An 18,118-nucleotide genomic window follows, 5' to 3' on the forward strand; every position below is an offset into this window, starting at 1 on the left:
ACTGTCCTTCCTTCTGGAGGGTGGCTACTTTTGTTCCCCATGTTCCGTGTGTGTTGTACAGTAGCCGCTGCTCCAAGCTGACTTCTGTGATGGACTAAAAGCTTGTACTGAGATTGTAGTCCATCACAGGAGTGAGCTTGGAGCAGTGGCTACTTTACAACACTCACAGGGGCCATGGGGAACAAAAGTAGCCACCCTCCAGAAGGAAGGACAGTGTGAGCACCAATTCAGAGATGATTTGAGGATCTACAGCCGACTGGTACACAAATATGATACATTTTTGTTAATGGTCAGGATACTTGAATGCATGTTTAATATTTAACTCCTGAGTTTAGTGTCACTTTAAACTTATTTAACAAACCAAATAACTACATGCAAAATGCACTAACTTATAGCTGTGTCTTTTAGGTGGGGCTTCCTCCAGTAGAGCCAGCTCTCTGTTTGTACACTGCTATATATGTCCCATAGTTGGGAGACTCAGATAGTGTAGAGTTAGGGACCACACTTATTAGAGGTGCCTTGATGCGGCAGTATGTTTCCCCATATATTTGCAGATGTAAGTAACTAAAACATCTATTTTTAACCTGAGTAGTTGAACAGATTAGTTTGTTTTTGTTGCTGGCTATGCTGAAAGTGTGCTAGGGATCTTTTTTGTATTTTTTTGTATTGTTATGTTCAACCCAGACACTCTTCTAATTCTGTTTCTTTAATGGAAAAAGCTCCGGTGCTGTAAAGGCACCCCTGTATAACAACATTAAATAGCTATAGGTGTTTAAAGAACACATATAAACTATAAATATTATAGTAAGATAATGTACTTACTCAAGTATCCTTGTGACTCTTTCTGCATGGCAGTTATTGGACAATCTTTATGTGTAAGCAAAAGCTGTTTTAGTTGTGCTACCTCATTTTTCAACATGGAGACCTCATTCTGAAAGAGAACCCAAGAAGACTTTCATCAATACAATGGAAACCACATTAATATTCAGGATGCTGTCAAACACCTGAACAGTGAAACTACAGCTTCCGACACTCAGGTGACTACCCTTTATTTGCACATTTACCAATTTTTACAAGACAGATATCCAGCAATTAAACTGTTTTGCCTTGTTTTCAGACAATCACCTGAAATACCTTGACTTCACCATGTTGGCCTACGAAATTAACCTGTTTTTAACCAATAATAAATATTTCAAGACTATTTTCAAGAGTCCCAATCTTCAGTTACAGTTAACCACAGTTTTTCATGCTACAACATGTTAATTAGGCTAATACAGTCTATGTCTTAAATTACAACCCAAGACAGTTAAACAATAGAATTACTTACAAATTCATATTCAACGGGAGTCTAGATAATTATTGTTTTTAAAACTTGCTAACTAGAACACATGTAATTTGCCAGAATGTGAGATAATATCAGGTTTTGAAAGGTAGAAAGCATTTATTAAAATTCAAGGCTGCTTTTTTTATCCTTAGCCTTGGAAGAGACCTAAAATGATAAAAGCAGCATCATATTCTAGTTAATGAGCTCTACCTGCTTCTGATGATGTACTATATGCTTGTCACAGGTTGTTCAGGCCCACACTCTAACATACAGTTTATAAATGCTATACACAGCTTTGTTGCAGTTTCTGTAAATAGGGTTGATTTACTAAAGGCAAATAGTCTGTTCACCTAGCAAGGGAAGTTTCCCTTAGCTTAGTGAATGTGGGGAAATTTCACATTGCAGAGAATACCCAATCACGAGCAAGGAAAATGAAAAAACAGTATTTTTACATACATTGCTGTCTGTGCTTTGACCTGCTGCTTCCTTCTGTCCTCATATCACAGTTGGTCAGTGAGATCTTTCGTTAACATGATGGACCCAGAGAAAGGTTTGTAAGAGAGCAGGTCAACATACCAACTTGTGGTCTGAAGACAATATTTGGGTTTACAATTCTTTAACCTCCCTGGCGGTATTCCCGAGTGTCACTTACCTTGTCCCTGCAAGCCCGCGGTGTCCTCTGCTGTGTGCGCCTGGCCGATGCCGGCATTCGGCTTTCGGTTTCTAATTCCGAAGATTTACTAAGAATTACAGGCCTACAATATAAAACAACAAATTGGCATGAAAAACAATGTACCGCTTTGGCATGCTAAAATCCTGCATAATCATACCGCCAGGGAGGTTAAATACCATAGAACAGCGTTTCTCAACCTTTTTTTCAGCCATGGCACCTTTTAAAGGAAGGAAAATCTCAAGGCAACCGAATCTAAAATGCAAAAAATGTTAATGTAAAAAAAACGAGAAGTGGTCCACTTTGAAAAATCGAAACCAAAGCCTTATGAGGGGCCTAGACCATAGACAGGGGTCTGGTACAGATTTTAAGAGTGGACCCCAAGCAAAAAAGAAAAAAAAGTCGACATGGAGTTTCCTCTTTCACATCAGGAGCCCCACACCTTCCCATCAGGAGCCCCACACCTTCCCATCAGCAAACATTAGAAGGTACCCCTGACAAAGCCAGAAGGCACCCCAGGGTACCCTGGTTCAGAAAGGCTACTTTTGAAGAGAACAGGTTATGTGCAGACACTGCCCACATTTGATCTTGCTGGCACAGTAAGCCTCTGCTGCAGTGCACATAGACTGGCAGACAACGTGCTGACAGCGGGGAAGAGCCCAGTGAAGATGCATCACTGTGCTGCTTTGTTAACATTATCCAATCAGCATGTTTGAAGGGTGTTCTGCAACATACAGCTGCAGTGGTGGTTGCAGTCAGGCAGGGGTGTCTGGATGACACAACCTAGTGCAGAGAATCAAAAATCTACTAGCATGTGAAACAGTTGCCACATAGTCCCCCTTTATAAAAAATATATTTTTCTACACAAAATAGTATTAAAAAATCCCACAACCATTATAAATAATATACACTTCAAAAAAGAAGATGCTCTAGAACCTTGGTTCTCAACTGGTGGGTCGTGACCCAAAAGTGGGTCGCTGCATATCTTCCACTTTTCTAGGTGAGAGGCTCCTCAGCCTCCCCCTAGTGCAGCACTGTCAGTTCTCTCGCCAAGTGGCCATACAAAATATGCCGGGTGTCAGCTTCAGGTGGGATGGGATGGGGCTATGGCCACGAGGGAGTTCCATCCATATGTGCATTGCTTACATGTGTCCTATAGAGGTGCCTGGACCAGAGTGACATCACATTCTGGCTCCCGGCACCGCTACAAGGTGCACAAGGGAGCTATACAAGCGATGCACATATGAATGGAGCTACATCACAGCAGCCCAAACTGGACCCCAGGCTGAAGATCCACTCCAGTTCTTGTAAGGTAGGGAGACTTGGTGGACCTACCACGTGTTCTGGGGTGGCAGGTGTGTTGCATTGCCATTCATTTGAATGGCACCCCAAACGAACCTCCCACCCACAGTTCGATTGCCTGCACCTGAATGCACGGTACCGCAATGCTGTGCATTCCTTTGCAGTGCGACTTGGGTCATGACTTAATGACCAAGGACAAATGTGGAGAACCACTGCTCTAGAATGTAAAGCTATTTTTGTTCCGTGCTGCCCCTACTTGGGTGAATGAGCGTTCTCTTAAGCAATCGGTTTCACGTAGCTTGACATCTTTCAGGTGCATATGGCAATTGTTAATATTCTTAACCTTTCCACTTTAGCACTTAAATATAAAAGAGGGGGAGATAGTATCTTACCTTGGGGCACAGTGCTGACATATATTCTTTCATGGCCTGTATTTCTAACCTCTGCATAAACTGTGACATTATAACCTTTTAAATAAAGCTAAAGCATCTCTAAACTTGCCCATGTGTGAATTGAAACCAAGTGTCCTGTAATAGGATGCATATGCACATGTACATATATAACCTCAGGCCCATTTGGTTTTGAAGTCGTTTTCAAGATTTGTGTGCATTTACCATACACTTCTAAGTGACATGGGAGATAAACGTGCACCTTATGGTTAGAATCATAGTAATCTGACCCTATTGAGTGGGGGGACTTTTCTCTGGAAATTATGCTGATTGTGAATGCTATCTATCTATCTACTTACTATTTCTATTATATGATTATTGGCATAGAAGCTGATAAAACATTGTAGCACACAGAACAACACCTATCTATCTATCTATCTATCTATCTATCTATCTATGCATTATCTATCTATCTATCTATCTATCTATCTATCTATCTATCTATGCATTATCTATCTATCTATCTATCTATCTATCTATCTATCTATCTATGCATTATCTATCTATCTATCTATCTATCTATCTATCTATCTATCTATCTATGCATTATCTATCTATCTATCTATCTATCTATCTATCTATCTATCTATGCATTATCTATCTATCTATCTATCTATCTATCTATCTATCTATCTATCTATGCATTATCTATCTATCTATCTATCTATCTATCTATCTATCTATCTATGCATTATCTATCTATCTATCTATCTATCTATCTATCTATCTATCTATCTATGCATTATTTATCTATCTATCTATCTATCTATCTATCTATCTATCTATCTATGCATTATCTATCTATCTATCTATCTATCTATCTATCTATCTATCTATCTATGCATTATCTATCTATCTATCTATCTATCTATCTATGCATTATCTATCTATCTATCTATCTATCTATGCATTATCTATCTATCTATCTATCTATCTATCTATCTATCTATGCATTATCTATCTATCTATCTATCTATCTATCTATCTATCTATCTATCTATCATACATTACATGCAGTTACTGTATACACCTCTCATATACATATACAGAATCACATTACCATACATGCAGTACAAAAGTAAATCATACTGTCTCACTCTTTATTCTGCTTTGCCTTAAAGAGACCCTGTCAGCAGACCATGCATTTCAACTAAACTCTTGCCATAATTTTATGTGTATTTAATGTAATGTATACACTGAGTGGCCAGATTATTATGACCACCCCATCAGTACTTCGTTGGGCCATGAGATAACTCCATGAGATGACTTCGTTGGGCCGCCTCGTGACTCCACGAGATGTTGAAAGGTGATACGAGGAATCTGACACTGCACTGTTGCCCTTCTGTTGTCTTGTACCAGTCTTGCCATTCTCCATTCTGCCCTAACATTGACTAGTCGCTGAGGGCCACAATTCGCACGTTCAGACCCAGATTTTCGGCTGACAGTCCAGTCTTTAAACACTTTACCAATGAGCCCCTCTTGAACATTTAACGAATTCTGCTGTTTTATTGATACTCGCTCCATGGCTCCAAGTGCCAACAATCATCCCACGTTCAAAGGCTGTTAAATCGCGTTGTTTACCCATATCTTCAGAAAAAATCACTTCTACTGTCGTGGTAAACAACCTGCTTCCCTATTTATAATGGTCTGGCCCTCTAGCAACTTCAGCACGAAATGTGTAGCTAATTTGCATACAATAGTCAGGTGGTCATAATAAACTGGCCACTCAGTGTACATGTTATTTACCTTTAAAAGCCTCTCCTTTGTAGACATCCAAAAGACCTGAGATTGCTGCTGGGGACCACCATCTTGAATGTGAGTCAGTAGCCCCAGCAGACCTTTCAAGTCACTCCCTTTTAAGTCACTCGCCTCCTCTCATCGCCACAGCTACATAAAAGGTTATGTAAGGAGGAGAAGGAAGAGGCGGATGAGCTGGGCTACTCCAGACAGTAATTAGACACTCCCAGAAGAGGAGAGGTCTATGATGTTCAAGGAGGGAGGGGAATGTGGTAGAGAATTGACTCTTCTTGGAAATGTCAAGTTTTCTACCAAGTTCAAGGGAACATTGCAAATGAATAAAAAGTCAAATTAAAAATGCTACAAGCAAGCATTAACAATACACGATTTTTCGGTGATTGTACCTGCAATTGGTTAACTTGGTTACACAATCTCTTTAAAGAATGAGGGAGCAATGGGGGAAATTTACTAAAACTAGAGCAGACAGAATCTGATGCAGTTGTGCATTGTAACCAATCAGCTTCTAACTTGTTCATCTAAGCTAGAAGCTGATTGGTTGCCAAACACTGCTGCTCCAGATTTTATCTGCTCCAGTCTTAGTAAATTCCCCTCAATGTACTGTATAAAAAGCCTAGTAAAGCTATAATTTCTTGTTGCCTGTAGCAACCAATTAGTTCCAGTTTCAGTGTCATTTTGACAGTTTTAAAACAAATCAAGGAAATGGCAATGGGCAACAACAAATGTTACTTTTACCATACTTTGTATACTGTATATCAGTATACTGTATATTGTGATACTGTGCATCAGACTCGTAGTGTCCCCCTCTGCAGCCTGCCATTTAAGTTTCAACAAACCTTATTTACAGCCTGCTTGATTGACATTGTATTAAAGCAAAAAGCTCAACAATTTATATAAATTACCAAAAAGCCAAAACACCAATTTATATATATACTGTGGTGTGTATATATATGTGTGTGTATATATATATATATATATATATATATACATATATATACGCACACACACATTGTCATACTGTATATACTAAGTTATCATGTTTCAATAACATTTAAAGTGTATCTAAACTCCCAACATTTTTTTTTTACTATATTGCAGCTTACCAGTTCTGGCTGCATAAAGGCTGCGACACACTGCATGCGAAGCATCGTGGAGCGAGCAGTGTGTCATGTAATTTTCCCCCCAAAACGTCAGCTTGCAAGAGCTTGCATAGCTGAGCGTGCCGAGATGAAAAATGTAATCTGCAGCCAATCGGCTTGCGCATATAAACATGCACTGCACTCAGCTCACACACTGCATGCAAAGCTCCATGCCGGACAGCCTTGCTTCGCTCTGCACAGCTTTGCGTGCAGAGTGTCATGGGCTTTAGATGTGCTGGGTGCGTTAGTTTTCTCCTTTACTCCTATTTTTTTATTGGTACCTGTGGAAAAGGGACCTCCTTGCAGCCCTGAGCCCCTCTTTCTGCTTCCAAATCCTCCCCAGCTCCTTGTGGGTTCCCCCGTCCTGGCTTCCAGCCTCCCCTACTGGCTACAGCAGCCTGGGCTTTGATCTCTGGCACAGAGCCAGCAGATCAAAGGGGTCATCTGCAAATCTTCTTGGCTTTACACAGAGGAGACCCACAGTGCTCTCCCTCTAGGACCCCCCTCCCCCTGTCCTCCTGTCTTTTACAGCAAGCAGTCTTCAGAGCACAGGAGCCCTGCTGTGCTCTTGACAGCAGGGTACTGGACACTTGACAGCAGGGGTCTGGACACAAGTTGCCCATGCCCCAGTACACATCTTCGGATTCCCACCAAAGCGAGCGTCCTCCCCTGAACAAAAGACACGTGGTGGTGGTGGTGGGGTGAGGCTAAATGCTCATCCCTTGCCCCTCAGGTCTCCACCTCCCAGGACCTTTGCAAGCTGGTGTTCTTCTCTTTGACTGGCAGACCAGAGGCCGTTCTGCGGCCAGGCTCTGTCTGTGGATTCAAAGGACATAACACATGGCCTACACACTTTGCTTTGTATCCCGGGAATCCCCCAATATTCCCCCAATAATCACCCCACACGTCGGGTCCTGCGTGATTCGACTCAATACCTAATGGGTCTACTAGCAACAAACTTTCTAGGGTGACAACACTCACTCGCTGCACTGTATCTATTGAGGAGCTGCGTTGTCACCCTAGACTCCTCTCCTGATTAGTGCTACAGGCACATAGAGAAATTTGTTTTGTAGTCCACAAAAGATGGCTGGAAAAGCTGATAACATTGTTTTGGAGCACATGAATTTACAAGGACTCCAGATTTATGGCAAGATCAACAGGTATTTTCTATACTTGCAGAAAATATATTTAGCTTGATAAGGACTGGTAAGCTGAAATATATATCACTTTGTTTTGGGGTGAAATAAAGTTTAACTTGTATTAAGTATATATGACTTAAAAATAAACACTTAGACAACAGACCAACATGAAATGGATTTAATAAATCTTAAATTGTCAATGTTGTAAAGTAGACTGAGACAATGCAGAATTAAAAGAGAAATATGGCCAAACTTTTTTTGGGTCTACTTTCTTTTGGGTCACAGAAGTGCATTCACTAATGTAGTGCTGTGACCCAAAGTCTGCATCTAGTGGGCTAATACCCACTATATGCTGACAGTGCAGAGCTGCCCTGCAGCTGAGAAGATTGTCAACAATTTGTATTACTATTGCTATATTGTCAATAATTTACACATTCACACCAGCCCCTGCCTTCAAGGAGCTTACAATCTAAGGTCCCTATCTCCCAATTAACCTTCCAGCATGTCTTTGGAGTGTGGGAGGAAACAAGAGTAGTAACAGGAGGAAACCCACAGAAGCACAGGGAGAACATGTAGATAGTGACCTTGCTGAGATTCGAACCAGGGACCCCCAGTGCTACAGGGCAAAAGCGCTAACCACGATGCCACTGTGCTGCCCAAATTTTGTTGTGATCCACGCAGATGCCTGACTGACAGCTAACTCTGCCTCTCTAGAGCCAGAGCCTGCTGTGCCCGTCCCCTCCCCTTCTGTCCCTCCAATGAGAGCTGGCAGAACAGAGAAGAAGACCGTGAGCTTAAAGTGACATTAAACCCTCAGATTTTTTAACATAAAACAATACTGTAATGTGTGCCTTACTGTAATCCATGGTTGTTTCCCTTCTTTTTGCTGCTCTTCCTTTTAAAATCTGTATCTGTTCTCGTGCTCTGCAGAACTTCTGTTTTGCAGCAGACTGCCTTGTCTCAGGAATGGATACACGGTGTCTGTGTATTAGTTTCTATAGGCTTGTAACCTGAGCCAGCACTACAGGAAGAGGCCCTGAGCTGCAAAGGAGAGTTCTGCAGGGCATGAGAAGACATGAGGATTTAAAAGGAAGAGCAGCAAAGAGAAGGGAAACAACCATGGATTATAGTAAGGCACACATTACAGTATTGGTTTATGTTAAAAAATCTGAGGGTTTAATGTCACTTTAAGGATCCATGGTTCATGATCGCTCACTTCTCGTTCTGTAGAGCCCATACAGGCTCTAAGTATTGGGAAGAGTATATTTTACCCTCCCAATACTTCTTCAACAAACACCTCTGCAGAGAATTTGATGCATAGAGTCAGACCTATAAATGGAAACTGCAGATAGTAAATCAACATGGCTGCTACCTGGGCGGATTTTATAGTGCTATTGTAGACATATTCCAAAGTTGGAGTAAACACAGTTTAATATCTAATTGGTGAACTGCTGCATGTACAATCACAGTTTTTTTTTTAAGTGCTAAAAATGAAACCAGCACTATATCTTGAACAAGATACAGGGACTTGCTTTGTAAAGATTTCTTTGAAGCAAGTGCATGCTCAAGTCCTTTGGCATCCTTTGACACGAAGTGTTTACACAAGAAGGACCTCAGTCATCTGCGAGAGCAGATTATGTCTGTGTTTTGGTTATTAATGTAATGTGCCTTGGTTGTGTATGATGGACGTGAAGAGAAAATGCTGGACTATAAACAGTGGCTTTGTGAAGCTGTACAGTACACACCTGAAGCTGCATGTTTGTCTGGGTGAGTTCCTCTGCTTTCTTTTCCAGTGATATCACCCAGACCTTCCTTTTCTGTCTGCACCGTGTGGCAGCTGCTCGGTTCCTTTCCAGAAACTTTCGCCGCCTCTCGTCTGGATCCTCATCCACCACCCGCCTGCGTCGGCCTCCCGTCGGCTGAGGGGGCTGTATTGTCTGAGAGGGCTGCATTTGCTGTGCTGCTGGTGAGAGCTGGACCAAGAAGAAAAGCTTATTGACTCTCTAGACCACTAAAAAACACACATGTCAAATGTGGTAGCAACGTTAGCCAAAAGCAAAACTCTAATTTCATTGAATAACCATTCTGTATTTCTTAGGCATTCACACTGAAAGAAACATGTCTGTCTGAAATGTAAACATATACAGAGGTATTTGGATAAATGTTGAAGGGACTGTGATAATGGTAATAGTACAAGATCATATTCTTTAAAAAGTGCACCTGTCATTTTGCTGAACATTAGCTGGTAAAAATTGGATATATGCTGCCTTCTTTTTCTGTTTTTGTATTTTGTACATTTTCTGAAAAGTGATGCATAACCCCTGCCTTTAATACCACCATGGCATTTGTAAGGGCATTATTCTGAAGAGCAGTTTGGTGCCCATTTGAAATGGCCATACAGTTAATACTATGATCGTAGAATCTATGAACAATCTCCTTTAGATTTACCAAAACTATGTAATATGAGGGTCAACCTAATCAATCCATTCAATGCATATCCAATTGATTTGGCCTTTATGTACATCCCTGGTGCCTAATCTGTGGCCCATGGGCCACATGTGGTCCTTTAGTACTTTTTGAGTGGTCTTTGAACAGTTAGTAGTGGTAATAGGATAAATTAGGGATGTCCCGACACCATTTTTTTCAAGACCAAGTACTTTCGCTCTGGTACTTGCCGATACCAATTATTAATACTTTTTCTTAACCACTTGCTGACCGGGGTGTTAAACCGCCTTCCTGCCCAGACAATTTTTCAGTATTTAGCACTGCAGTACTTTGACCGACATGTATTCCGTCATGCAACGCTGTACTGAAATTAATTTTATACCAATTTTTATGGACAGATAGAGCTTTCTTTTGGTGGTATTTAATCACCACTGGGGGTTTTATTTTTTACTATATAACGAAAAAAGGACCATAACTTTTGGAAAAAAAATGTTTCCCCTACGTTATGTTAAAAAACATGTATTATTTTTGGTAAAATATAAAAGACGGGGTCAAGTCGGGTAAATAGACACCAAACATGTCAAGCTTTAAAATTGCGTGCGCCCACAAAATCGCAAAAAACTACCATGCCTAAAATTGGCCATAGGCGACGCTTTAAAAGCTTTTACCGCTCATCAGTTTAGTGTTTTCAGTAATTGATGGGCCTAGAATTATTGCTCTTGCGGCGATATGTTACATGTGCGACACAATCGTTGTTTTTGCACATAGGCGCGCCCCACGTGTATAAGTGCGTGCGTGCGGGGGCCTTAAAACTTTTTGGGGTGTTTTGTTTTCTTTTTTAATATGAGACTTTAATTTATTTCTTTTTAAAACTTTTTTTAACTTTTATTTTTTTTAAACTTATCTTTTACACTTAACTTGATTGCTATCACATTGGGGGCTAAAAAGCTAGAGAAAAACGACAGGTCCTCTTAATGGAAACATCAGGGGTCCCCAAGACCCCTAATGTTACCTATGGACCCCATAGGTAACACACATTTTAGGGTTATACAAGTGCTTGTATGCGACATGCTTGTATGAGACAGCCGGTAATGGCTGTTATCCTTCCCGGCAGGTTTCTGCTCGTGCGCGCCCGCTAGCAGAAAAAAAAACGTACATTTACGTGACCCCGCCAGGAAGGATCCGCCATCTGCCCGTAATTTTACGGTGGGCGGACTGCGAGGGTTTAAAGGGACATCACTTTTTATCACTTTTTTTTCTTTACCTTTTTATAACTTTTTTAAATTTTTATTTAATTTAGTATTGTTTTTACATTTGTATAACTTTTTTTAACCTTTTTTATTTTATTATTTTGCATTTTTTTTATCACTTTTTTAAACTTAACTTTATTGATATCACACATGGAATAACAAGCCCCTATGTGATGTCATTCAGGGGTGACAGGCTCTCTTTATGAGCCTGCCCTCCAGTATAGAAAATCCGGCACAGCATTGTGCTCTATCTTCTGTACAGCTCAGGTTGTGACAGCTGACACAGGAAGTCCTGTGAATACAGTGCTCCTGTGTCACTGATCACAGACCAGATCGGAGAACAGACATTCTCCGGTTTGCTCTCCGATCTCCATTCTGAAATTATTGCCATGGTCCCGGGTCCCGTAGAAGTTCCCTAAATGGTTTGTAAAGGGGCTGTCATGGCAGTAGGCTCTAGCAATCTGAAGCAACATGTTTCCTGTCCCTAACTGTTGATTGCAGCCTGTCTCTAGGCTGCAACCACTGCTGTAGCACATCCGCAGTATTTGACCATTTTTCAGAAGATGTCCAAGTCTCTTACATTTCTCAGTAGCTATATATATACACATATATATATTATTATGTGTGGCCACTTGGTGATGTCAGGGGCCATGGTTGAGGACCTCTGTACCTTGTAAGCTGACCACCACTGCTCTTCCTAAGTTGTTGATAGATTTATAGGAGATTAAACATGTTTTGTGCATGGTCAGTAATGAGCCTGTCACACCTACAGTATATCTACCACAACCTGAACTTCTTACCCTGTAATGGCAATATACAAAGGGCATGGAGGCATACTGTTGCTGATTCACACTGTTGCATGCGCATACAGCGCATGTGGTAATGTAGTAGGTGTGAATGGGGAGATAGCTGATGGGAAAGAGGAGGCCAGATTGGAGGGGGTAATTCCATTTTCCCAAATTCATCTGGGAAAGTGGAATTACCCTTTAATGCAACTCTGGATGGAAATAAATGTTGTGACATTGCAAACGCTTATCAAAATGTTGTCATGACAAATGTGTGACATAATCAATGTTAAAAGCGGTCCGAAAAAATGTTAGAGTGTGTCTTTTTTTGGACAGACAGCATACTTGATGTTATATCTGCCTAGATTTCAACTTTAATTAGAACATAACACTCTTAGTTACTCTTTTATTGATTCAGGAAAGAAAAATGCTGTAATCCTGTCCATTGCTTACATGATTCCACCTATTACTGTGCATTGCTCTTGAGGGAATTCTAAGAAGGATTAGTATTTTTGTTCTAGTCTTCCTCAGAACAATGACAAATGGAGTTTGATTAGCTTTTGTTGTTTCTACATCTGTCACGCTATACTGACATGTTAAACCAGCAAATTAGGGTCTGAGGTGTTGATCATAAAAACCAGATGCCAACTGTCATTTTTCTATTAGAGTCAAGAAGGCTAAGGGGGCAATTTACTAATATGTATGTACTGGTGTGTATCAGTTTTTCTCACCATAAAATTACGTTCACATACAAATAAATGCTTAAGTGTGGAGTTGTAATTTTTCTTTTTAAATGTCTATTAAACTGCTGAAGGCTTTTATTTGTAATGAATCTGTATTTTTTTCTCATGGATTTTTTTTATCACCTGTTATGGCTCTGCTCTCCTTCACAAACACTTTAGAAAATCTCACATATATTGGCAGCCAGAAGCTAGCAGTATTCATGGATAACTTAAGGCACTCCTTATTTTGTTTTGAATAATATAGGGAATGGTTAAAACCACTGTTAATTTTTTATTTTTTTTGCTGTCTGTTTCGCTTTGGGATGTTTCTTTTCACTTCCTGTTCAAGGAATAACACAGGAGGAAGTGGATGAATTCCAACTTAGACAGTTGTCACTGGAACAAGTGTCCCTTTTGGAAGATTTCCCCTCATCTCCTGTTCCAGTGACAGCTGCAAAATGTTGGATTTCCCATTACTTTCTGTCTTGGAGACAAAAGAAAGATAAAGAGGGTGAATCTTCCACAAAGATACACAGACAACAAAAAAAAACCTGGTGTGTGATGAGGAAAGTGCAACACTTTGTAAAGTCCAGTAAATCAGTTTTCCAGGGCTCGAAAGGCCTCCCTTCATCAGGGTTGAAAATTTCTTCAGGAAGAGATACTAGATTTTGAGCAATATGGAGTGATCTCTGTGGACTCATCTTACTGAGGAAAAAGATTCATGTTAAAGGATCTGCTGCAAACGCCAGTTTAGGTTGCAGTCTAATAAACGAGTTTGGCTCTTTCCTCACCACACACCAGTCTAGATAAGACATACCACAGCCCTTACTCCTTGCAGAGGTGTCTGATATGTAGATCTTCTAGTCACTAAACCTGGGTTTTTAGAAACAGCGGTCTAGTGCCCCAAACCTCCTTTTATTCAGCAATAAAAAATTCACCGCGCTTTTACACTTCCACAAAATTTCGGCTTTAGATATACTTGAAAGAGTGAAACACTTTGTAATAATAATAAGTCAAACATTGATAATCTAATGTGCACGCAGTACACGCACGAACGGATTAGTGTAATGACACATGAAAAGAAGGGTGATGGAAATACCATATATGTGTTACTTAAGTAAAATGATGGTATCAAGCAAGCAACTAGCTGTACAATTGGGCTGATTTACTGATAGAGTTGAGAATTTATCTCCACTTTGATTTTTCAATCATGTGCAGATAAAATAAATAAACAGGAATGTGCTTTTCACACAGCTGGATCAATACAATGAATATTTACACAATTTATCATGTTAAGAATTCCCAACTCCCTTAGTTAAATCAGCCTCCACACCTTCACTTTCTATTCAATGGGGATGGTTTACTAAAGGCAAAACTTCACTTTTCACTTTGCAAAAGAATTTTCCCATATCTTAATGAATGAGGTGAACCTATGCTGACTCTCATCATCCAATCATGTGCAAGAAAAAATACTGTTTTTTTTAAATTTTCTTTACACGTGATTAGGTATTCTTTGCAAGGTACATTTTCATCACATTCACTAAGCTAAGGAAAAATTCCCCTGTAAAGTGAACAGCCTATTTGCCTTTAGTAAATCACCCCCAAGGAGTCTACTAAGCTACTCATAGAGTTAATCTGGTAAATGCTCAGTATTATGTAAAAACGATCAAAACTGGAACTGAACATTCATAGCATCTTGTCTAAATATTTTACTGCTATTGTACAGTACTAACTGGGGATGGATATATCTATGCTATACAGTTATACCGGTCTGAGCACATGGAAAACTCTCAAAAGCATGGCTACTGTCACCTCAATTATTCTTGACAGGGAGCCTCGGCTAAGGGAAGTTTCAAATGGAGCTTTTTGATTGACTATGCTTAGATCATAATCTAAAAACAGGCCAAGGGCCTCTGTCTAATGGCTTTAGGGTTGTGCCGATGGGTAAATGCAACTTGCTTTTGACATCAGTTTGAGATGCTACATATTTAAATGTCCCCAAGTTAGTTACATCATGATAGCTGACATTTATTTTCAAGCTTATGTTAAAGTGTATCTCAGGCTAAAACTAATTTTAAGTTTTGAATAGAGTAGGGTAAGGGTAAAACCCATGTCAGATTTTGGGGATGGGGACATTTTCTTTTTACTTTCCGTCCTGGAAACACAACAGAAAGCGAGAGTAAATCTCTGCAAAGTAAGGAAAATCCTCATCACCAGAACAAGTGTATTAATTGGAAAATTACCCCTCTATTCCTAACTATTTCCCTCAAAATGTTGAATTTTCCCTCACTTTCAGGGACAATAGTCAGCAGAACAAAAATAGTGAATCTCACAGCAATACGGGTCATAATAAAGACTTGACAGAGGTACATCACTGTTTTAAAACATATGTCTGGGCTTTACACATACGTTATGTATAAATATTATTCCGCGCTATGGGTGACTGAATCTAGTATGGGTGCAGGAAGCTGCTGTACTATAAAGTGCAATATCAAATATATATAGAAAGTGCACAGCCTACCAATATACGAAACTGCTTACAATTACAGAGTCAATTAAAGTGCATCCCAAAAATATTATTATAAATAAATCGTCCCTAACAAATATTTTAAATGTAACAAGTTATAATATCCAATAAATATCTCTTCATCAGTGTAGAAAAGGTGACAATATTAAATAAAATAAATTAATAAATATCTAATCTTAAAATTCCATACAAATAAGTGTTCAATCACAGTGATAAAAAGTCCAACGAGTGCTCCACACAGCAATAGTGTCTTATTACAATTAAAGGCTCATATACGTTAACCTCTTTTGTTTGATATAATAAAATACCAATAAATGTAAAAATAGTGGCACCCAGCCATCTCCTGTAGGCACCCATAGATAGTAGACCTCCACATACATCTTTGGTCAACGATCATGGGGATAATAATACAAAATTTTGAGATACCACTGGTGTACATAACTCCACCAGAAATCTAATTTCTGCCTTTTGTGATTGGCTTATGCCTAAGTTTGCACTAAGATACAGGTCAAATTTCAGACATCTACAGCAATAGTAGTTTAGTTTATGGTGATATTCTCTCTAAGGCTCATCTTCTTCTAAAGCCAATCCCATTCAGACACCTATTTGTGAAAAGTTGTGAGAAAACACACAGCATTTTCTTCAGAACCTGCTTTATGAATTTGCAAAGGTTTCTGCTAATATCTTCGTAATGTATATAGTTCACTTAGAAGGGGAGCTACCCTTTAAGAAATGGAGTTCTGCCAGGGGAAAAAAGTCTACTTTCATGAGACCAATGCCGATTGGCTGTTCCAAGGCCCAGGGACAATAACCCACAGTCAGTAGCACTAGCCCTCCCCAAGATGTGTGATTTTATACTTTCTTGCCAGAAGTGGACACTTCTTTTAAAGGGATTACTTAAAATTTTTTAGGCATCTTTGAAAATAAGAAAGTCAGTTCTGGCACTATCATATGTACAAAAAAACAGTTAAAACATATAAATCCAAATGAAAACACTAGTACTACAATTATATAAATAAAAAAGAACTACTGCCTATCATCACCTCTAAACTACTTTTTTTTCTCTCCACTTAAATATATGTCTGTTGCACAGTCCGTTTAGCTGAAATCCGCACCTGTAACTTCTGTTCAGATTTTTATCTTTCATAATGAGCTCTGCAAATGAATAGGCTCAAACAGCAAATGTGAACATTTCAGTGAGGCTGTCACATAAAAGACAGTCTGTTAATTTGTACATAGAGTGCAGCAGAAATTTCTTGAGACTTCAGAAGTCTGTAATTTATGTGTCTGCAGCCTTGTTTGTAACACATCTGCTGTCTGACTAGAACTTTAGCCAAAAAAAAGTTTTCCTACTTAATGTATTTACTACACAGATGAACATTTATGAGACTGATTTAAACACCTTTTTTTTTTTTACACATATAGAGCCAGACAACAAGTGCACCCTAGACATGAGGAGCTACAACTAAATGCGCTCTTCTGTTTTCCTGCAATGGTTACTTCAAGGAAAATAAGGTAATTGGGATTGATTGCTGTCTCTTGACGTCAAAATTTGGAATTAGTAATTAAATCTGCTTTTTGGCTGAAAACTATTGTTTTCTTTTTGAAAGGTGATACATATATTTTTGAATACTATACAAAATTCATGTTTCGCCTTCTGTTTATCTAGTTGCCATATTACAAAATTCATGTTTCACCTGTTTATCTAGTCACTGTATTAAAATTTCCCAGAAAAGGCATGCCCATAAAAAGTTGAATGTAAATACTTACCTCTCTTGCTGGCCACGGTGGTGAGCTCCTCTACCATCCTGAGATATGGTCCACTGAAGTCCACTTGGAAACCATTTCTGCTCTCCTGGGTCCATCGAAGCTCTATCTACTTCCTCTCTGACTCCCACCCATTGCAAGGGGGGCTACGGAGATTCACACTCCAGGAAGTATTGTTTTCCCAGCGGACTTCAGGGATAATTTCTCAGAATTTCTCAGAATTAGCTATTTGCAGTTACCTTTACAGGTATGCCTTTTTGGAGTCATTTTAATATAGCAACAGGGTCACTGTAAGGGCAGGGAGTGAAGGAAGGTGAGTATGTGCTGTTTGGAAGAAAGGGGATAAAGTGGACCTGCTGCTTTGCCCTGCATGGACAAGGTTTGCAGTATGTTAGTAATCCACAACAGCCAACCAGAAATGTACTTTGCAGATGAGACTTTAAATGCAGGCCAATTTAATAAATACGTAGGGGCTGTTCACTTTGCAAAGTGAATGCTTGCTTAGGTTTCTAAATAGGGTGAAGCTGTGTTCACTTCAACCATCCAATCAATTGTTAGCAAAAATCAGTTTTTTTATGTCCCTTGCACATGATTAGGTATTTAAATTGAACACAGCTTCATTTTATTTACTAAGCTAAGTTAACATTAACTTTTCAAAGTGAAAATTATCTACTTCTTTAGTGAATGAAGCCCACTGGGTTTTAAAGTAGCTCGCTACATTTCAGTGAACAGGAAAGAAACACTGCATTCATTCCACGTATAAAAAATATTACACAACTCTTTAGAGCTAATTTTGGTTCCCTAGTAAAAAAAATGGTACAAGCATTTTTTTTTTCACAGATAA

General features: G+C 39.4%; 1 protein-coding gene across 2 annotated transcripts in view; it reads right to left on the reverse strand.

Annotated features, from left to right (window-relative positions):
• The window catches only part of CREB5 (cAMP responsive element binding protein 5), a 261,883-nt gene that overhangs the window by 8,802 nt on the left and 234,963 nt on the right, over nt 1-18,118 (reverse strand). For both annotated transcript variants that reach the window (XM_018575758.1, XM_018575699.1), the window contains 2 exons: nt 9,524-9,751; nt 823-931 (listed from right to left, as the gene is read on the reverse strand). In XM_018575758.1, the coding sequence (XP_018431260.1) occupies nt 823-931; nt 9,524-9,751 (337 nt within the window). The remainder of the gene's footprint in view (nt 1-822; nt 932-9,523; nt 9,752-18,118) is intronic.

This window comes from Nanorana parkeri, unplaced genomic scaffold, assembly GCF_000935625.1.
Source record: "Nanorana parkeri isolate BGI_ZX_2015 unplaced genomic scaffold, ASM93562v1 scaffold4, whole genome shotgun sequence".
NCBI classification, from domain to species: Eukaryota; Metazoa; Chordata; class Amphibia; order Anura; family Dicroglossidae; genus Nanorana; species Nanorana parkeri.